This window comes from Osmia lignaria, chromosome 5 (genome assembly GCF_051020975.1).
Source record: "Osmia lignaria lignaria isolate PbOS001 chromosome 5, iyOsmLign1, whole genome shotgun sequence".
NCBI classification, from domain to species: Eukaryota; Metazoa; Arthropoda; class Insecta; order Hymenoptera; family Megachilidae; genus Osmia; species Osmia lignaria.
This window is the reverse complement of record NC_135036.1, coordinates 5,116,720-5,139,830: the sequence shown is the minus strand read 5'-3', so window position 1 is coordinate 5,139,830 and position 23,111 is coordinate 5,116,720. Positions and strand designations below refer to the sequence as shown.

General features: G+C 38.6%; 1 protein-coding gene across 6 annotated transcripts in view; it reads right to left on the bottom strand.

Annotated features, from left to right (window-relative positions):
• The window catches only part of Ih (hyperpolarization activated cyclic nucleotide gated potassium channel Ih), a 158,791-nt gene extending 137,192 nt beyond the window's left edge, over positions 1-21,599 (bottom strand). For 2 of the 6 annotated variants that reach the window (XM_076688440.1, XM_076688443.1), the window contains exons 1-3: positions 21,448-21,599; positions 18,996-21,021; positions 17,085-17,649 (exon numbers count right to left, since the gene is read on the bottom strand). In XM_076688440.1, coding sequence (XP_076544555.1) covers positions 17,085-17,251 — 167 coding nt within the window. In that variant the 5' untranslated portion in view covers positions 17,252-17,649; positions 18,996-21,021; positions 21,448-21,599. Of the gene's footprint in view, positions 1-17,084; positions 17,650-18,995; positions 21,079-21,447 lie in introns of those variants that run through there. The other 4 variants (XM_076688442.1, XM_076688444.1, XM_076688445.1 and 1 more) reach the window with 4 other exon arrangements.
• Positions 21,600-23,111: the final 1,512 nt, after the last annotated feature.

Below are 23,111 nucleotides of genomic sequence, written 5' to 3'. Positions count from 1 at the left end.
TATTTCTTCATTCTAAATTACAGAATTTTTAGCTGGGAAAATTACTATTACTGATAATGCTTCTTGGTATAATTTCAATATGCAATGTTTCTTAATGATGTTATTATTAATCAAAATACTGAACGTATAACTACCTGTTGAATAAAACAATAGATTATTCTATTTAAATAATCACAATATTATTGAACTTCAATAGTATATTCTTACCATGGAAAGTAATGTTTTTAAAATGTTAGAAATGATGAGATAAAAAAGATGTCGTTGAATTTTCAAAGAGAAACGTTTGACAAGCCAAAGATAATAAAAAATGCTTAATTAGAAGTGCTGCTAACGAAAACGATAGCAATAAGAATAAAATTTTTAATGTAACGTCACATAATAATTTTCAATTAAACAAATTAACAGCACCTCTACGATCCTCTTTTGAACACTTACCTTCCCTAAATCGAATCACTAATGAATATGATAAGATAAAATTCGAATAAACAAGTAACAATGAATTATCGAATTACAATATTATATCCTCCGACGCATGCAGATATAAATAGAAAAATGATAAATGAATAATAATGTGCCTCTTACAAGATACAATATATCATCATTCTAGCCACTATGATAAGATGGTGACATAATAATTAGAATAAAATATGGTGAACAATGAAGAGATCGATGAACACGATACGAAAGAAAGTTGATGCATGCGAAATAAGTGGCAAGTGATGAAACTGAATGTTCGAACGTAAAACATTATGCTTCTCTAAGAAATGAATATAGAAAAATAAACAAGACCGTACAAGAAGATTATCAGTCAGTAACAGTAAGAAGAAAATATCCAGGCATAGAAAGAATAATAGAAGGGAAAAAAGAAATTGCAGAAAAAAGAGTGAATGTACCCTATTGCTCATAGTCTGCGATGCTCATAGTCTGATCGCCCGGAAGCCCCGACAATACTCCGACTCCTAACAACACAACAACAACAATGATCAGTGACTTTCCTCGCTTTCGTAGTCGCAGTACGATTAGAAGAAACTGTATTCGTTTAATCCATCTACAAATTCTGACACACGACCCATCTGCTTTCTCATTAAAACAGCCTCTCTTATTGTTAGTTTCTCTTCTGCTAGAATGTATTTTATCTTATCATTAAATGAAGATAAGTAAAACAAGAATTATTATTAAAAATTAGAGATTCTATTGTAATTTTATACCGAGATAAGGTACTTTTCTTAAATAGTAAGAAAAATAATGTAATGCGTTTTTTAACTTTCGTGCGGCGGACCATGGAGAGAGCCTCCAGACGGCGGACCATGGAGAAAGCCACAATTTTAATTTAATTCTGTAATTCATATTATTTTCATTATCTAAATTTTACACTGTCCCTTTAAAAATTATTCTTCTATTACATAAAACTCTTTTGTTTAAAAACTATGCATTTATATCCTTGTTTGGATCATTATTGACCCAGGCTCCGCTGTTCAATTATTTTTCGTAGCTCGAACAGAATGCCAATTTATTATGTAAAAAACGCATTATATTATATTTTCTACTTTACTAGAAAAAGAGTCAACAACTCTATATACTACCCTACATAATTTTATCATTTTCCATACAAGTTGGTGCTGACAATATTAATATTAAAAATAATTTAGAAAAAAAATAATATAACTTTTCAATTATTATATATAACTGAGAAATACGAATAACAAAATAAATATTAAATTTTAAACGCAAGTGGTGGATGGTCTCAGACCGATAGGGGTACTTTCTACTTTCATTTTCCCCGGGGATGTCTAAGGGGAAGGACGGGAACCCGGGACATCATCATTTTTCCCATAGAAGCCCGACTTGATCGCGAGCGTACTCCTTCTAATCGAACACGACAGTTAGAGTATTCGACAAACTAATTAATAAACAACGAGGAAATATCCAAACGACCAAACGTTTCATCTCAGCTTAAATCGGACGATGTTCAGCAGTCGGCCTCTGCATATGGGTTAGAACGCAATATTAGAGATTGTAGAGGTCCTCGAGGGCTGCTAGACAGCGAACCTCGACAGAGATTGCTGAGATATGAACCATTCTAGCACTTCTTCGGCCACCCTTTCGCCAGCGTTCGGACTGCTTCGCTTGTCAGTCCCACTCGAAAAACGCCTTTGGCTGCCTCTATTTAGGCGACAATGCCAAAAGTGATCAGATCTGGGTCGATGATTCTGATCGGGATCGGGCTAGTACAATTAGCGAAATCGTAGCTTCTTTAATAAAGCTGATCCCGCTGTTGCTGTCCCCTTCCTGTTCACGCTTCAACCCTTCCACCACCCTCGCGCGAATAACTCAACATTGAACGCATGCCAAACGACCGCTTGATAGATGAACCTTGCTAATCCGTTGTAGGTTCCTCTTGAAATAGCGTGACAAAAATATTTTACTGATAATTTGAATTTATTTTTATTATCTTTAAAATTTGTTTTATATTGCTTTCCAAGCTCTAGATTTGAAATTTGACTAAACGAGGACTTGAATATTCTAATATTCTAATATTTTAGAATTCTAATATTCTAATATTCTAATATTTTAGAATTCTAATATTCTAGAATTCTAACATTCTAGAATTCTAATATTCTAGAATTCTAACATTGTAGAATTCTAATATTCTAGAATTCTAATATTTTAGAATTCTAATGTTCTAGAATTCTAATATTCTAGAATTCTAATATTCTAGAATTCTAATATTTTAGAATTCTAATATTTTAGAATTCTAATATTCCAGAATTATAATATTCTAAAATTCTAATATTCCAGAACTCTAATATTCTAATATTTTAGAATTCTAATATTCTAGAATTCTAACATTCTAGAATTCTAATATTCTAGAATTCTAATATTCTAGAATTCTAATATTCCAGAATTCTAATATTCTAACGATGTTCTAATGTTCGAAATTTCTAATACTTTAATACTTAGGATCCCGAAATGTTATAACGATCATTTTACTTTGGTTACGAGGAGGAAATAAGGATCGGACCTCGAGGAAATTTGGCCAGGAAGCCTTTGATCCGACGACCTTCTGAACGGATAGACAGTTTTCTCGCGATCGCAGGAGTGCGGTGGTTGAGAATCACGGTTCTACGTGGGGATATAGTGTCAGAAGAATAATGTCGATGTATGTACACAGTATCGACGAACGAAGGGAAACACGAGTTTTAGGCTGCTCGCGAGGAAACAAAAAGAAAGGATTTCGTAATGGAGGGGTGGGACCACCCCGTCTTGCCGCTGATGGTATTGGATTGTTATATTTGGTACACGGATTTCGCGATCCATACAGGGTGTGTTCTTAATTCGTGGAACTGCTTTCAAGGACGATACGGTGCTTAACCGACGCGAAGAATGATTCGGCAATCTTTTCGGTTAAATTCACTAGGAACATTTCTATTCTACTGAATAAATATACACTAGTGGAATTAATTCTGGACACTTACATTTTTACTTAAATTTCGCATTTATTCAAATTATTTAATATATCATTGTTTTCTAATTTCAGGGCGACACTTATATAAAAAAATATACAATAAAAATTACAATTTCAACGCATCAAAGGAGGTAGACTAAATAAATTAATATTTCGTTGAATATCCTTTCATCCTGTGATTGGCTATTTCATATCAAAACCAAAAATAACAACACAATTTAGATCTTTTTAACTTAAAATTTTAAAACATTTACAAACCAAATCATGTGAAAATATTAAGTATAAACATTATACAAAATATTACAGTATCAATTTATCATAGCAGAATATGCATTTATTGCACAAATATGAAATAAAGAATATTTTTATGCAAAGTGTCCAGAATTAATTCCACTAGTCTATTTTCAATATTAGAACCATTGATTTTGAATGTACGTCTAAATCGAAGCAAAAAATATGAAAACCTTGATTTTGATGAAATATGAATAATTAAAACAATGGACAAATTAAAATGAATTATCTAATGTTTCTAATAATGTAAACTGGTCCTATATCAATCAACCCAGTTCACACTTACAGGCTACCAGACTACCAAGAAAATATCAAAACGGTGTAAAGAATATTCCAAATAAAAATCAAAGTATAATTAAAATAATCAGAAATGTCAGATGGATCGCAAATAAAAGCAATTTTTTATCTAGAATTTCGACTGACCTAATACGACAGTCAAAGTGTTAACAGAAACTGTCTCTATCTGTCGGTCGGATTTTTCGAAAATCCCAAAGCCAAGCATCGAGCACGCCACAGGAAACTCAATTAAGAGAAGGTTAAACATCGAATTCGAAATTCCATCGGCCTAAAAACGTCCCGGCACCAGGGTTGCCGGTCGAAGCCGAGGCTAGAGTTACCATGTACCCTTCAATCGTGTTCCCCAATTAACCATCCCCCACCGTCGAGGGGGGTGGAAGAGCATTTTTCCGCGTTGACGCGGAGGCAAACACGTCGGCTGGATTCGGCGGATTCTTTGCTAACTTGCCGGGAAGCAGGACCGGGAAAGAAAACGCGTCGCAAACACGACCGACAGAAGATGATGCGGCGGGGTGGGAAGAGGGTGAGAAAACAGGGTAGAGAGGGAGATAAAGAGGGAGAGGGTTTGCAAAGAAGGAAGGAAGAGAGGAGAAGGACGGATGGTGGATAGAAGAAGAGAGAGTTAGAACGAGGACTACAATATGGGTCAGTTATTGATTGCTCCCTGGTCGAGTCTGTGTAACGCCTACTATACACCTCCACCGTTTCTATCTTGTTATCTTAGATTCCGAAACGCAACCGCCACTTACGCCACCCTCTAACGTCGTCGACGACCCTCTCTCTACCTTTATTGACATGCATGCAAACGTTATATTAGAAGAGAGTACAAACCGCCGCAATAACGTTTCCCTTCGCCACCAGCCGACCTTCCGTATTTATGGTATTCACCGTGAACCCGAACGACGACCGATTAATGCTCCTATAGCAGGGTTCGTTTTCACGTGATACCATCGCTTTGACTATCATCGTACCGAATGGTTTCCTTCAGACGTTCCTTTATTCGTATAATTTGAGAAAAGGGTACGAATATGGAATACCCATTTTATTTTTAGATATAGAGACTCTCGGAATAGTTATTAATAGGAAAATTAAAGATGGAAATTTGGGGAAATTCGTGCGGAATGTGGACTTCTTAGCAAATTCGGGATGATAGAAATTCGGATAGTAATATGAGACAGTGTTACTTTTGAGAAAAATAAAGTTATAAAATTAAAATAAGACGTTAATAATGAGAAATTAAATATAACAGAACGCCAAATATAATAAGATAACTGCAATTATTTTATTTTGCCTATAAGTGACATGATAGGCATTAAATCCTTTATAATCTTCAGAAAATCTTTTATCGCAAAATATGCACATTTTATATGTTCATTTTAATATTTAGCAATAAATTAAAAACTGTAATGGTAATATGAAACTGTCTCATATTTCTACCAATTATTATTAATCATTTAATTTTTAAAAATTCACAAAATAAATCAAAGAAACACGCGTAGAAACTTCCTATTACGTCCAGAAACTAAAACGTTTGTTAACCCTAGGATGGCGGACCATGTAGAGAGCCCCGATTTTAATTCAGTTTTGTATTCCATTTTCTAAATTTTACACTGTTCTTTCGAAAATTATTCTTCCAATACATGAAACCCTTTTATTTAAAAATGATACATTCAACTTTAGGTTAATACCCTTATATATGTTTTGCAGGTTCGGGTCACGAATGACCCAGGCTCTGCTTTTCAAAGATTAAATAAAACAATATTTAAAATTTTTTCAGCCCTAAATCAAAGGGAAGTCTAAAGGCTACTACCCCATATCCCTCTCTCCATGGGGACCCCTTCTAAGCCTTCCATTTACTATGTCAAGGAATATTAAATAAAATTTTCTAATTTAAAAATTTGGAAATTGTTATTTAAAAATTTCAATTTTCGATTCAAATTCACCAACCAGAGGAAAAAGTCTTAGGTCGGTCCTGAATTTTTAAGACTTGCTACAGTCTTTTGACGAGGACACGTGCCATTTAACTTTAAACGTCATCGATCGATTCCTGATGAGACAATCGAAAGTAGAGAGGCGGATGAATTTTACAACCGAAATTGGGAAATTGACTTATTTTGTTTATTTGCCAGCAGCTCGGCTGATAACGAAACCGGCGTCGTTTCGTGTCCACGGGGGTGGACAATTTATTCCCCGATATAAAACTGAATTCGAAGATGACGCTTGGAATGTTTACGGCGTACTTCGGGACCAGCCGTGCGGGATTGATGAAGAATCCTATTGAGATTCGTTTCGTACAGCCACGAGGCTGTGTAAACTCGTTTTGTAATGTAGAAATAGGCTCTGGAGTAGAATCGAAGATTTTACAGCCGGCTTTAAACACACTTTTCAATGCGCAACGGATTTGATTAACGAGAGTGGGCAATCCTGGTTTCGAAAATTTCCAATTTATTTTGCAAATTGATCTGCGAATAAAACTCGAAACTCCGCAACCTAACGGATTTGCTATTCTTGTAATTTAATCACGAATGATTTTCAATTAAAATTCTCGTGATTTGAGGTACTCAAAGCTACGTTTGTTAATCTTTGACGACAGCGATCGAAAAGTGATTAACATTCCTTTGATTGCTCCAGAGGGAGTGTAATTTATTTTCCTGCGATTCCAATCAATCATAATGAGGCATTGAATAGTTTATGGGATGTAAAATGAAATTCGAGAATGAAATTTGATAGAAACTTTATCTATTTTTAAATATCCCAGAATGAAACTCTAATCAGTCATAATGAAATAATTAATGGTATCAATTTTCTAACGAAAGCGATAAATTTGTAAAAAATTCATATTACCTCCTAATTATAAATTGAATCGTTGATTTTATGAATGTTTAAACGCCCACGCACTTTGATGGAACACACCGATTAATGAGAGAACGATTTTGTAATGAGAAAACTCTGATGGCTTTGAAATACCATCACGAACTGGTGCGCTACTTTTTCCGAACGCAACGTTCGCGTTGCAAGAAAAGAATGGAACGAATTACGTTGTCACGATTATTACGTATGATGTATAGAGAAACTTAAGCGAGAACGGTGTACACTATTCGTGATTTCTGTAAAAAGTATATACAGGGTGTCCCAGTCCAAGTGTGACAGAGCGTATTTATTAATGATACAAAAAATTGTTGATATGGAAATTGCAGGGTAAAATGGGAACTATGTTTTGGCCGAGGTGAAAAATCTTTTGCATTATTAATTTAAGAGATTTTGTTTTTTAAATGGAATCATATATTTTTTTCCAGATCATGTGACACTTTTCACATGAGACGAATTCATTAAGCTTTAATGTATACACTCGATTTTAATTAATTTTCGAGATATAACGTTTACAAATTTCCCGATTTTTAGTGGAAACGCTTCGGTATTGGGAGGGTTTATGAGCGGAACATGGCGACCCCGGTGCCTGGGGCCCCTCTTTCCCGTGATGGGGCGCTTGCGAGAAAGGATGGAGTACACGCGCGACACCTTGCGGCCATCACCGGAAGGAGGAGTCCCAGGCGCCGGTGGCGTCATGCTCCGCTTATAAACCCCCACAATACCGAGACGTATCCACTGAAAATCGGGAAATTTGTAAACGTTATGTCCTGAAATCACGATGGAACGCTTGCGAGAAAGGATGAAGTACTCGCGCGACACCTTGCGGCCATCGCGGGAAGGAGGGGCCCCAGACGCCGGTGGCGCCATGCTCCGCTTATAAACCCCCACAGTATGAGTAGCAAGTCGTAAAAACGGCCCTATTGTTGCGGTAACTGCCGCAGCGGTTATTCTTTGGGTCTGCGTTCCTAGCGTAGACCCCCATTGTGGCACTTGCCGCAACAATAGGGCTACTTTTACGACTTACTACTCAAACCGGGACGTATCTACTGAAAATCGGGAAAATTATAAACGTTATATCTTGAAAACTAATTAAAATCGACTGCATACATTAAAGCTTAATGAATTCGTCTTGAGAAGCACTATTACATGATCTGAAAAAAATACATAGTTCCATTTAAAAACTTGATCATATCTCTTAAATTAATAATGCAAAAAAATTTTCATTTCGGCCAAAATATAGTTCCCATTTTACCGTGCAATTTCCATATCAACAATTTTTTGAATCATTAATAGTTACACTTGGGCTGGGACACCCTGTATGTGCATTTATTTTCCCCTTTTCGTCCGGGTGTGAACGAAAAGAAAAGAAAAAGACTAAACGAACCGCGGCCGCTTCCTTTGTTTCTAAAACCTTCTCATTGCGACACGGTAAGCCGTGCACTTTTTTTCAACGATAACTCGTTCTTATTTAATGAAACTCGACGGGCAGAGAAAAAAAATTGAATTTTCTACCGCGGAATTTTAAACCGTTTACCTGGTCGCGAACACTCCTCGTGCAACGAGCTCAATAATTGCAAAATATGGCCGGCGTGTGTTGGCAAATATCAGCTTACCGTGCATCAACAAAGTTTCCTCGCGAAATAAAATGTTTTAATATCGACGAATATTCGGTGAAATTTTACGATAATAATTTAGAAGGAAATTAAATTGCCGTTTTATTAACATTATATGATAGTATCTAAATTTCGGGTAATTTTAAGAACACTAACATGAGGTCAGTGATTGTGAATTATTCATTTAAAATTTTGCAGATTGAAAATTATGTATGTTATTCTAATTTAGTAAAATAGAAAGTTATTCTAGGTAGAAGAATTTACTATTATATAAGAGTAAATTTTTGGTAATTTTGTGGACATTAAGATCACTGAATTATTAATTTAAAATTTTGCAGATTAAAAAGTGAATATATATTTTACTAATTTAGTAAAATAGAAAGTTATGCTAGATAGAAGAATTCACCATTATACATATAATATTAAATTTTGAGTAATTTTGCGGACACTAAGATCATTGAATTATTAATTTGAAATTTTGTAAATTGAAAATTGAGTATATGTGTTACTAATTTAGTAAATTTGAGAGTTGCTCTAGGTAGAAGAATTCACCATTATATAATATTAAATTTTGGGTAATTTTGAAGACACTAAGATCACTGAGTTATTAATTTGAAATTTTGTAAATTGAAAATTGAGTATATGTGTTACTAATTTAGTAAATTTGAGAGTTGCTCTAGGTAGAAGAATTCACCATTATATAATATTAAATTTTGGATAATTTTGAAGACACTAAGATCACTGAGTTATTAATTTGAAATTTTGTAAATTGACAATTGATTATATGTGTTACTAATTTAGTGAAATAGAAAGTTATTCTAGGCAGAAGAATTAGACAAAAGGGAAAGGCGATTAGTCAACGCCACGAACAGAAACACGAATTTTACAAGCTCTCCGTTCGTCCACCCATTCCAGGCCACGTAAATTAATCACCGATGTATATATATTGACATTATGTAAATCACGAGCGGATTATGCAAATTCGACGGGTACACACTAGCCGTGTAATCATTTGCGCGAGTTATTGCGCGGGATGACCAGCTCGAAAACGAGAAAAAGATTTCTACTGGAAATTTGAATGTTGCCGAACGTGCATACTCCCAGAAAAATATCCGGCTCTATTATAATGCACTTGTTGGAACGTATCAGGTCTCTCCATGAATAATTTCAGGAGAAAAGATATTTTTTAATTGCTCATTATCTAGTGTGTGCTCTATGTAAGTCTCGTTTTAATATAAATCAACAAGTTTTTAATAACTTCTATTTTAATTTCAGGGAACGTAATTCTATACCTTGATCCTTGGAATTCAAGCAAGTATTTTTAGTGAAAAAATAGGGTATAACTATCTTTTTTTTAATTTTTCTCATTCCACGACTATTTTTCCTTTCTTATATAAAACAATGTATAACGATGGCGGACCATGGAGAGAGCCACCATAATTCTTAATTAATTCTGTACTTGACCCATATTCAATGATTAACCCTTTTCCTAAAAAGGTAAGAAATATAATATAATGCGTTTGTTAACCCTTGAACAGCGGATCAGGGAGAGGCCCTCAAGACGGCGCGGCGGACCATGGAGAAAGCCCCAAGGTGTCGTACAATTCTAATTAAATTCTGTACTTCATATTATTTTCATTTTCTAAATTTTGCACTGTTCCTTTAAAAATTGTACATTTAACTTCAGATTAATGCCCGTGAATACATATTATAAATGTGGGTCAAGATTGACCGAGGCTCTACTGCTATATAATAAAATATAATTATCTTTCGCAACCCGAATACGTTTTGTTCTAAATAGAACGATAGTTTATTATGAATGAAACGCATTATATTTTATCTTCTACTTTTTTATAAAAAGGATGAATAACTGTATACGTTACCCTATTCTTCTCGTAGTTAGTTAAAATTCTTAAGAACGCTTAAATTTTCATTATTTATTCTCAAGATTCGATGCTAGACGGAAGAAAATAGAAGGTGCTAATTAACTAACTTTACGTTTAACGAACGAACCGCGTGTATTATAGTGCTCGACGATAAACGCAGAATTAATAGCTGCAAGATCGCGTTTGTTCTGGACGCCTTTTGATTCCGGGGAGACGTTTCATTGTAATCTCTGCTTTTCATTCAGCCCTTGCTTAACGGTCGCGTTGTTATTAATCCGTCGTTCTCCGTAGAGCGACGGAAAATTATTCGAATGAATTACGAGACGAAATTGCAACGACATTCCGTGTTTCATATTTTTCCTCGTTTTTTCAGCGCGTACCGCGACGAGAATCGATGCCGGGAAATTTCACGTGAAATTCGCAAATCGCAACGCTAGTATTGGCATTCGTAGAAATTCGCTTCTGAAAATAGCTGCCCTTTACACTGACCAAATATTTGTGGTAATTCTTCGCGTTTCAGAGATATCGATTTATAGACGAAACATTTTTGTTGTTAGTCTAAAAACACTGCAATTTTTCCAATATATATTTTATTTATCGAATAATTTAATATCGTCCTCGGGGCGAATGAACCATTTGCTCCGGACAATATTGTCCGACTGATGGTCCAAAACGAAAACAAGTGGTCGAAGGGTGAAATCATTAGAGGGGTGCGTGAAGAGCCTCGGTGGCGGGCAACCCTTTATGGACGCAGAGGAAAAGGCCCAGGCCAAAATATTATGAAAAACAGTTCCGACAAAGTGCCCTTAAAAAAGGGGATGAAATTTATTTACGAGGATTAACTGCCATCAAGTCCCAAAAAAGCGAGATATTCTTTGCCCCCCTGTGGTGCATAATTGCATTCCCCTTCTCGAAAAATAAAAAAAGAAATGGTCCTTAGCTCATAATTTAAACTATTTCAAAATTTGCTTAAAATGTAAAAGAACTAATGAAGTTATTTGTGACAAAAATTCAAAGCAAAAAGAAGAGAAACGAATACCGCCTTTAAAAATTCCCAAAGAGACGAAATTCCCAGCAGAGTCAGAATACCACCCTTTCCTCTATTTTATTCGAGGAATCACGATCCAAATAATTACCACCTCCGCGATACTCCTAGAATCCCAGAAAAAAAATTACCATGAATCCCTCTAAACGCCCACGCAACGAGTAGGCGCTTCCCAGTGTCGTCCGCGAACTCCTCTCGTGCAGTGTGCAATTTTTCGCGAGTAAGACGCCGTTCAGAAGTTTCGACGGCGTTAATGGAGCAGCTCGACGCGGATTTGACGCGTCATTTAACGCAAGGATATTTGCATAGCCGCGATAAAGCGTATCAAGCGCGGAACAAAGGGTTCCGGATGACACGAGCAAGTGCGAATCCAGCCCGGGGCTACAATTTCGTTCAGCATTCGGTCTGCCGGAGTATTTTTAAGCCGGCCGAAATCTGGACGATCGGCGAGGAAAAAGGGAGACGGTATCGAGTAAGCGTCGCCGCCTTTTTCGACGATTACGTAACCGTGTCGTTCGCCAAAACCGCGTGGCTCGATCGATTTCCACGAAGGATGAACCGATTCCGTGAATTCGTCGTTCCCGAATCCTACGCGCCTCGGACAGAGACGTTTCCATGTTTTATCGCTGAAATTAATCGACGTCGTTAAAACGGCATGGAAATTGTACTCGCGACCTGTTAATCATTATTCCCCCCCCCGGCTGGAAGTCACGTCCTTTCAGCTGCTGGTAATTGACTTTGGTTAACGGTTAATGGCGATTAAAGTTTACAGAGAACACCTGATCGCTGAATTTTCTCGTCGTTAACTCGCGTTCATGCGAGCTACGAACCTTGTTACTACATTGTTCGTAGAGAGAAAATTTCACTCCCGTCTGGGCATCAATTAATTTCACTCGTACGGGAACGAGTAATTGCGCCCTGTATCGACTTCTTTCACGGCTGACGCGGCGCGGTTGGATCCCCTAATCGTTTCGAGCCGGGTCGCGCTTCATCGGTCTGTTTCGCCTTGTTCAAAGGCGGATGTAACGTGCGAGCAACTTTGTTGACGCAAGAGGGTTTGTTTTCAACGCGCTGATAAACGCGCCGCGTTTGCCAGCCTATTTGCCGGGTACGCGCGTGCATCGCTCCCCGGAGCGTCTAACAATGCACGGACCACGGATAAAAACGGAGGAGGCTCGGGTGAACGTGTAAAAGGAAACAGTGAACGACCGCGACGAGAGTGAGAAAGAAAGAAAAAAAACGTGAATATTTAATCTCGCGTCGTCGGTTCTATTCAAGAGGATCGTGGGCAATTCAGCGGCCGCGTGGACGCCTTAGATTTTCCTTTTCTTTTTAAGTTTAATGATGCAGCGGGGAATGGTTGAATTAAGAAGATTGTTATAACACAGAATGCTGAAGAATTACTTGTCTGGCCATAAACTGTTTTGTTCTACCTGTTTTGTTACACATTGAATTGAACTACTTATTTTTCCTTGCCTGATTATATACGCTCCTGTTCTACTGACATAGGAACAAGTGGGGTTATTCTACTTATTTAATCGTTGCCTGATCATACACGGTCCTATTCTACTTGTTCGATCAGCCATTGACCTGAACTACTTATTTTGCCTGGTCTGATCATATACGGTCCTCTTCTACTTATGTAGGAACAGGTGGGTTTATTTTAATTATTTAATCACTGTTTGACCATACACGATCCTCTTCTACTTGTTTGGTCACTCATTAACTTGAATCACTTATTTCTTCTTTAACTAATCGTATAGATACTATTCTACTTGTTTTTATCGCCCATTGACCTTAAATACTTATTTCTTCCTTGTCTGGCTATATACAGTCCTCTTCTACTTACGTAGGAACAGGTGAATTTATTCTAATTATTTAGGTGTTTGGTCACTCATTGACTTGAATCACTTATTTCTTCTTTAATTAACGACATAGATCCTATTCTACTTGTTTTTATTACCCATTCCTTATCTGACTATATACAGTCCTACTCTACTCACGTAGGAACGGCTGCATTTAATCTGTTTATTTAATCACTGTCTGACCATTAATGATTCTATTATACTTGTTTTATCACCCATTGACCTGAACTACTTATTTTTTCCTTACTTGACTCTACACAATCCTATTCTACTTGTTTTGACTTGAACTACTTATTTCTTTCTTGCCTGACCACATACAGCCCTGTTCTACTCGCACAGGAACACGTGAATTTGTTCTACTTATTTTGACTGTATCTTACTATTCTATTCTATAAAATTTTGAAACATACTCCTTATTCGCCAAACTTATCCCTGATGGATTACCACTTCCTCAAACATTTAGATAATTTTTTAAAATGTAAACATTTTAATCATTAAAAAGGAGGTTAAAAATTCCATAACAATGTTTATAGAATCTAAAAACTCGGAATTTTTAAAAATGGCATTTATGCCTTAAAAACCTATTGGGAAAAATGTTTTAAAGCTGATAGAGCATATTTTGATTATGTAAAATTCTATTAATAAGCAAAATCTAACATTTCATATGCACCAACCTAATACTTGTTCCAACAGACAGCAACGTATTCTTACATGATAATTGTCTGACCACATACGGTTCTATTCTACTTGCTTCCCCACACATGTACCCTAATTATTTAATAATAGTCTGACCACACGTGGTCTTTCTACCATCATCGTATCCCTTTCCTCCATAGTTTAATAAAAATGTACAGTAAAAAATCCTGGGAAATGATTTTCTCAATCATATAACAGGGGAGATAAGAAGCGATGATCTATGAAAAATCGCATCGAGATTCACGAAAATAAATGATTGAAATCGCTAGTTGGTAGCAAAACGGATCTCATTCGTGCGTATAAAAACCGAAGAACGATTCTCGGAGCTTTCCCGAGATCGATCGTTCCCCATTTAAATGGAAGTTTTTCTATTTAAGGGAACGTTCAACCCTTAATTACACTCGTAACATGGTCGTCTCGTGAATGATTTGTTTAAAAAAGCTAAATATATTTATTCCGAAACGAATTTTTAAAGAATAAAGGAAGCAAACATGAGATCGATCCTCTGGGAAACAGGGCCGAGCTGACGGTTGCCTTTCGGGCGAAAATGAAACTTCGAATTCAAGTTCCGCCTTCGTTACCGGCTCCCAGCTCGAATAATCGTCAGTTTCTCGAGCGTCAAAGGGTTGAACGTCACAACTACGTGCCAGCTACCATCTACGGATAGGATCGAGAACGTATAATGGCAAACGGCATTAGAAGCGCCTTGAAAGATGCGCGATAACGCCGCCCCTTGAATAAAACGAAATTTCCATGAATGGAGAACTCGACTCGTCTTCTAACAGACATAATGCACAATACCGGGGGGGGGAAACCGGTATTGAGAGAGTCATTCCCAAAAGGCTCGATATTCGTCTGGAATCTTTATAAATAAATTCTTTCATAGACCGACGAGGAAAAGGTGAATCGACGATGATACAAGTTGTAAAAGTGTTGAATAAATTCAGATTGACATTGAAATCTATAGCACTACCTTCTGTAATTTTATATATATATATCATTTTTTAATTATAATTGATGTAAAATACAATAAACAAAAATATAGTTAAAAATATTATCAAAGTAAGAAATGATACCGGTTGTCAAAATGTTAAATAAAATGAGAGATATAAAAATAATTTCTAACGGAGCAAATAACAATTGAAGTTTCGTCTGATACGTTTTAATTGATATTTGTAACGTTTCTGTTAACTTGAATAACTTTCCCTGATAGCTGTTTGAAAATTAACCCACGTATCAGAAGTTATGATGGAATATAACCAGATATGGTTGACCTATACTACTAGAAGGCGGGAGTAGAAGAGAGTAAGGGAAAGCGGTGAACGCATAGTCAGACATACCCGACGCCAACGCACTGGAAACTGCATATTCCCCTAACTCTTCATGTGTGCATCATTTTCGAACTCGTTTCGAGCAAAAATTATTTAATTTAACAGAAGGTTCATACGTTTATTGATAATATTGCAAATTACTAGTTAAATTGTTTAAATATTGAATATGAAATGTTTCCTTCGATTTCAAACATTGAAGACGTTTTAAAATCAATGTTACGTTTATGAAAGGGAAAGTGTATTTTACCGTGAACAGAATGACAGAACAGTTTCATAACTGGAGTCCTTAACAGCCTTAACTAGAGAAATCTCGTTTACAAAAGCCTCTGGGATCTTGGTCGCAGGAAAAGTTCGAATACAGGAAATTAGTCGGCGTTAAACCATTGAAACCTCTCCTCTACCATTTCCCTGTCTTCAATCCGTCGAGAAAAAAGAAGCGAACGGATTACCGAGACTGCTATTCGAATCCGGATTTTCACCAAACAATTGCTCCATCGAATCGATCAATTCTAAACGTCAACAAATGTTTATGCTCGAACAAGAGATTTCGGGCTCAGAACTCTCCAAGCCTTTTTAATGTAAACTGTTTCCTTCTGGGAAAAAAACTTTCAACGTTTCAATAGTGTTGCAATTAGTTTCATGAAATTAGCTACTATGTTTGTAGAAAGGGTTCTCTAATCTATTAGAATAAGATTCTCTCAGGGTTCTACTAAAGAGAAATGATGGAGGATTCCCGCCTGCACATTTACTCTTAATCAAAAGAAACCTACGTTGCACCTAATGAGACCTTTACAAGAAAACTTCATAAGGGCACGTGTTGAAGCTCTAATTTTGAGGCTTAGAACTGTCTCCCTTCTGAGAGAAACTTTCAATATTTCAATAGTACTGCAGATAGTTTCATAAAAATTAGCTACTATGCTTCTAGAAAGAGCTCCAGTTTATTATAATGAGGTTCTCTCACGGTTTTTTAAAAGACAAATGGTGCATGGTTCCTCCCTGCACATTTATTCTTAATCAAAAGAAGCCTACGTTGCACCTGAGTGTACATTAATATTCAGACCTTCCAAGAAATTTCCATAAGGGCACGTGTTGAAGTTTCAACTTTGACCCTTAGAACTCTCCCTTCCAAGAAAAACTTTCAACATTCCAATAGCATTGCAATTAGTTTCATAAAATTACCTACTATGCTTGTAAAAAGGGTTCTCCAGTTTATTAAAATATGATTCTCTCAGGGTTCTCCTAAAAAAAATGAAGGATGGTTCCCCCCATTTACTCATAATCAAAAGAAGCTTACGTTGCACCTGAGTGTACATTAATATTCAGACATTCCAAGAAATTTCCTTCAGTTCCAGTTAGAACTCTCCCTTCCAAGAAAAGCTTTCAACATTCCAATAGCATTGCAATTAGTTTCATAAAATTACCTACTATGCTTATAAAAAGAGCTCCAGTTTGTTAAAATAAGATTCTCTCAGAGTTTTCCTAAAGAGAAATGATGGATGGCTCCCCCACTGCACATTTACTCACAATCAAAAAAAGCCTACATTGCACCTAAGTGTACACCTCCACAAGGAGACCTGTTACACCTAAAAACCCTAAGCGATCAAAGATTTCAACTACAAAAATTAAAATCCCGATATGTTTATCTCGATCCCATCCGTGGCGAACATAAGCATGACGAATATAAGCAAGAAAGATAAATAGATAGAATAAAAGAATCACTTACGGGTGAGAGACGCGTCGATGAAGACTCCTCATTGACGTGGCTCTGTTCTTGCGATTCGAACTCGACGTCGATCCGTTCACGCTTCCGTTCGGCGTGGCATGGCGTGGCGCGGCCGTTGGGGGAGCGGACTGCTCCCCCGTGGCCGCCACGGCCACCGCCGCCGACATGAGGCCCCCGGAGGTCGCCAGGCCGGTACGCCGAAACGGGCCCGAGCTAGCCGCTAACCGGCGTGCTAAGCTGCGGGCGAGCCGACGGGCCAGGCGCGCCCCTGTAGCACCGGCACCCACGCTGACGGTCTTTCTGTCCCACCCCCCTTGGTCAGGGGGTGGTACACGCTGTCTGGTGACTGCTCTAGCGACGCTTCTCTACGCTATCTCTCGCTCTCTCTCTCCTTGCCTCCTACCGACTGATTCACCTTCACCAGCTTTCTCCCGCTGGCTCGATCGTCCCCTGGACTTTCCTCTGGGACCGTCAGCTTTCTTTACATGGATGATGACCGATCCTCGTGCGCCGGGGAATCAGTCGCTGGATCGAAATTATCGTTCGCTGGTCTTGGTTCGATTCACTGAAATGATGGTAATTTTTTAATGAGATTGATGATACATTTAAGAGCATATATATATATAAAATGTTGCATTCTAGTACAATTGGAAATTTAAAAAATGATAACGACTTAAAAGCAACAACAAAATAAAGTATTTTCTTATTCTGTAAAAGATTGTGCCGTATAGAGAAAGAATCGATGAATCGAATTACTGAGAAGGTTTCCAACCCGGACGTTTCACTTGCCGGAAGTCTACTCTACAAATTAAGTTGTCGACGAATTCTTCCTCCTTAAACTTCATTATGTGGATGCTTACCACCTGCGGCAGTAGTATTGAGAAAAACTGCCTGTTTTTCTAAATCAATTGCAAACTTTACTGTCCCTGATCTGTTTCTTTTTTTTTTTTTAACTCATTCAATACGCTAAAATTTCTATCCGGTAAATAATAATTAATTTATCAAAACTAAACAATCATCAAATGTTTGATTTTCCTACAATTAAAGTACATTGTAAATATGGAATTAAAAAGCGCAGACTCGAAGCGAAAAGAATTTAAACGACTATTTAATATTGCAAATTTTTTTTAAACTCATTCAATACGCTAAAATTTCTATCTGATCAATAATAATTAGTTTATCAAAACTAAACAATTATCAAATATTCAATTTTCCTATAAATGAAGTAGATTGTAATTATGGAATTAAAAAAAGACGCAAACTCGAAACAAAAAGAATTTAAACGACCGTTTAATATGGCATGTATGAAATTACATTGAATCGTTCGAATCGATGTTTTCCATTTCTAAATAAGCACAGCCGTTTAGTGAATCTCGTGCCGCGCAAGTTTCGCGTGATTTCCCCGCGACATTTACTCTGTACACGTGTTTTTTATCGTTCATCAAAAGGTATTACGATACGAATGTCGTGCAGGTTCGCGTCTCTCGTTGCAGAGACATTTTCCTAGCTGCATGCCTCATTTGCAACGATTGCGCGGGAACAAAGTCAAGGACGATACAAATATTAAATAAAAAAAGAAACTTAAATAAATTAAAAAAGAGGAAGAAACATTCGATTGCAAAAGTTCAAAAGCGATCGCTAATTAATTTTCTCGCCAAGTCCGTCGAATCTCTCCGCTCAAAGATTCCATCCAACTATGTCTAATTTCAATTATCCATCGACGCGTAAAGAAAAAACCTTTGCAAAGTTTTGACTCTTCATGTTCAATCAATTATTATGATTTACACGCTCGCAATGGTAAGGGCGAGTGGAAAGTTTCATAAGAGGAGTTCGTTAAACAGAGAAGACTCGACGGACAGGTTTCAATCAGCCAATGAATTCTGAATCTCGCACAAAGGCCAAGGGACGTACCTTGGAACCAGAATCACCAGCTGATGGATAATGCGTTTCCAAACCGGCGATTCATGTCACTTTGTTGGTCGACAGGTCGGTACACGCGATTCGACGTCAGTGATCAAACATCAGACTCTTCCCGTTGCGGTTATCGGTGTGTATCACAGTTTGTAGATCCGACGCATGCCCCGCGATCGACCATCGTTTCCATTAATTACACTCGCATTTCAGCCTGGCACACTCTGTGTCGCGCCCCCTTTCATTCACACCCATCTCCTTGAGCGCACGTGTTCACCTTAATCCTCCGTTAATACATCTTAGCATCGCAATGGACGATTTAGTTTTTCTATCATTTACGTTAATTATTTATATAATTACACCCCCTCTCGGTCTTTCTTATTCACCTTTGTTACTTCTTCTTATTCAGTTGCTTTCATTGAATATTTGTTTGAAACCTTAAGCTTAAAGATCACAGTCGCGAATTGATACGGATCCCCGTAGCATGTGCTGCTGCTGTTGCTCGCTCGAAACGGATCACACCGCCTCGTACACCAGGCATTCCCTTCTCTTCTTCTTCCTTTATCGCTCCCTCTCTTTTCTCTCAACACGTTGCACAGGATTGGTACAACTAGTCACCCCGATTGCTCTTCTTTCAACACCACGGTTGGCTGTTCTATCGCAGGACTCCGAGCACCGGTCTCGTTACGCTCCTTCTAGGACGGATTGCGCGTGTTCTCGCGTGTTGGCTAACGTGGCTACCCCCCCTCTCTCTCCCTCACACCTGTTCGACGCAAAAATTCATGAGAGAAAGCACAGGATTATTACGCGTATATCTGGCTGTGAAAGGAGTTTCGCTATCGACCATCAATGCGCACGTGCGGCCGACGAGCAATGTGTCGAATCCTCTCCCTCGTCACATAAAAACCCTCCGCCACGTTCCTCAGAATCGAGGCACGGTTGACAGACGCGGGAGACGGGTCGCATTCGTCCCTTGCCACGACTCCTGTACTTGCTGCTTTCTTCGTTTCGTCGCTGTTACAGGATTCCTTGGAAGAGCCATCCTTTTTCACCCTCTCCCTAGCTGTCTAATCGCTTCTGATCACCGTACACTCAGTCTCCTTTCAAAACGGAGGAGCATCGTTCGCAAGGTCCAGATGTCGTGGCGACTGATCGTTCTCCCCTTTGATCCAGCGAGAATCGACACATCTCAGCTAAGTATCGTCATCGGTGGTCGTCGGTGCGCATCTCCGACGGCAGTACGACGGCATGGCAGTCTAGAGACGTAACAGAACTCGGTGGCGCGATGGTCTCGATACCGTGCGACCGTCAATCGATCGATCGAAAATCATCTGACCGTCGTCTGAACGCGTGCCCCTTCGCTGGTAGCTGACACTCTTCGACTCGATCCGCTCCTCGTAGTCTTCCTCGCAATCCTCATCGACTCTATTCACCTCCGTATCGAAACTGAACACGACGCCACCGACTGCTCGTTTCGTTGTTGCCGTTACTCACACGACCGCCGCTACGTCGTTAACGATGCACATTCGTTCCGGGTTCTGCCCAACGTTCCGCTAACGACATCTGATTTCCTTCGATTGCGATCCCGCCGCTTTAATCTACCAGGTTTCTCCTTCTCCCTTCCTCCTCGTTACTTCCACGATTTCTATCTTCGTCCTCCTTTGTCGTCCTGTCGCGTTGCTCGGCAGTAGATGTAGCCAGTAGTACAACCAGTGGCCGCGCAAACACAATTTCCCTCTCTCAGTCAATCGCGACCAGCCATTATTACCAACGGTAATCCCGTGACTGGTTAATTACCCTCGATACTCTTCACTCACCGGCGATATATCTCGATTATTTTCTCCAGTGCACCAGAGACACACTGATAACACGGCTCGCGTGACCCGTTTACGTTCCGCTGTTTCCTTACCCGACGACACCACCGTCCGCTCCTTTCCCGTCCTCCCTACCGTTCACTCTCTGTCGGCACTCGACTCTTCCGGGGCCGGTTGTCCCTCTCGACTCGTGGGCACCGCTGATCCTGCGGCTGTCAAACGAAAATAGAGACACGTTACGATGAATCGAACACGGTTCCCTTTGCGGAATATCCGATACCGATTGTTTCTTTCCGTTAAACCACACGCGCGCGAGATCTTCCACCCTTCGCCGCCCCCTCCCGAGCGCTCTTTTAGTAAGGATATTCCCTTAACCTCGACAAGCACCGTTCCTTGCGTTCCTCCTTCTCACCCTCTCACGCACAACCTCACCTCACACGCATCGCTTCCTCCCTCTTTTTTCCTCTTCCTCTCTCTATCTCTCTCTATCTATCTCTCCCTCTCTCACCCTTACGTATTTCATTCATTTCGACATACTCGTAGGGCGCGACGTTTCCTTTAAGACGATCCCCCATACACGCGCCCCGCTACCGTCCTTATCGATTACGACGCATACTGCATGGAGAAAAGCTGCCCACCCGTCGACGGCCAGAAAGGATTCCCCACGTGAACAGTTCGCAGATCTCTGTGCTCGTCGTTGATACGACGAGAGAATCCGCGAGGATCCGTGCACGGGTGACGCAAATGTGTGTGTGTGGGTGCCTGCGGCAGCAGCCGTGTTACGTGTACAAACGTAACCCCAACCTCGATGTTAGGCGGCTGATAGCCGGCCTCACACTGATACGGCTCCGTCGTTACGACCACGGGCCATACCCGCCCCTTCGACAACCCCCACCACCCGAGGGTCGACAAATAAAAAAACTTACCACCCCTCTTGCCAGCCACGATTGCCGCGCCGTCTCGGGGTGCTCGCGTCAACCAACGAGTTGCCCCCTTCGATTCCGAGGGAACGCGCATGCCTGAACCGCCGAACTTACGCTTTTCGGACGATGTTCTATCGTTCTCCCCTACCTGACGCTTTTTCGGGGGTAGAATCTTCTGAACATCGTCATCCACCGCCTACTATACTTACAGTCCCTCCACAATTTGATTTCGTTTCAATTTCATTTATTTATTTTATACACATAGGCATAAATATGAATAATTACATTAAAAAATTATGTATCACAAAATTTGGTATATTAACAACAGTTGCTTCTATAAATTAATTAAATAAACAGGGAATTGCAGATGTTTCAATATTTATACATATGTACTCCTAAATTATACCCTTAACCGAATCTGGTAACAATGTATAATTTAAATCATAGACTTTTGATTAAAGAAGTATCATATTAAAAGAAATGCGTTGAAAATTTTTATTTAATTTATTTATTTTATCTAACCCTTCCTATTTTTATTCTGCTCTACATATTAAATTGTTATTGATGTAACAATCTTTCTCTACCTATTCTTTTTCTTCATTAATCTTTGCTTTATACTTTTGCACCTGAAAGTACGTATTTAAATGTTCGTTGCGTGTGCAAACGAGTATAACAAGACTATGCTTTATGTGGCGTTTCCTGCAGTACGAGCTAACACTGAGGTTATACGATACCGAAATCACGTATACATTGAATACGTTTAATCGATGCCGTTGATAATAGCATGGTGAATATATAGAGCGAATTTTACTCGTAGCCTCTTAAGTTTAGTTTCAGGATTTATATATAAATTTTATTATGTTGGTATCGTTGGATACGATACTGATGTTTAAAATAAGTATGTACTGTGCAATATCAATTTCTTTTATAATATCCATTTATATTTCTAGTAACATAAGTTACTTTCAAAACTACGGTTATTGAACTGTTATTATGTAACTATTCTTATTTTTTCTTGATTAGAAAAACAGAATACGCGATTATTTATAAAAATCGGAATACTAAATTGCTTACCTAATTCTGAAGTTCACATCGTTGCTAGTTTTGAAATTACAAACTCTTTGTAACGATTCAACTACGGGCACGTGGAGTATACGTGACGACATCTTGTAGTGCATGCTGGGACTTGGTCTGGTAAATTATGAGTCATCCCCAATCAAATTTTCCGCCTGAAATCAAAAATATCTAATTTGACCTGCACTTTCCCCTGCTTGATAAATACTTACGATTAACTTAAAGAAGTAAATTTTATGTACCTAAACTACGTTTTTCTGAAGTTTGAACGCGGAATTCGAATCTTGATGCACAGACTACGGGCG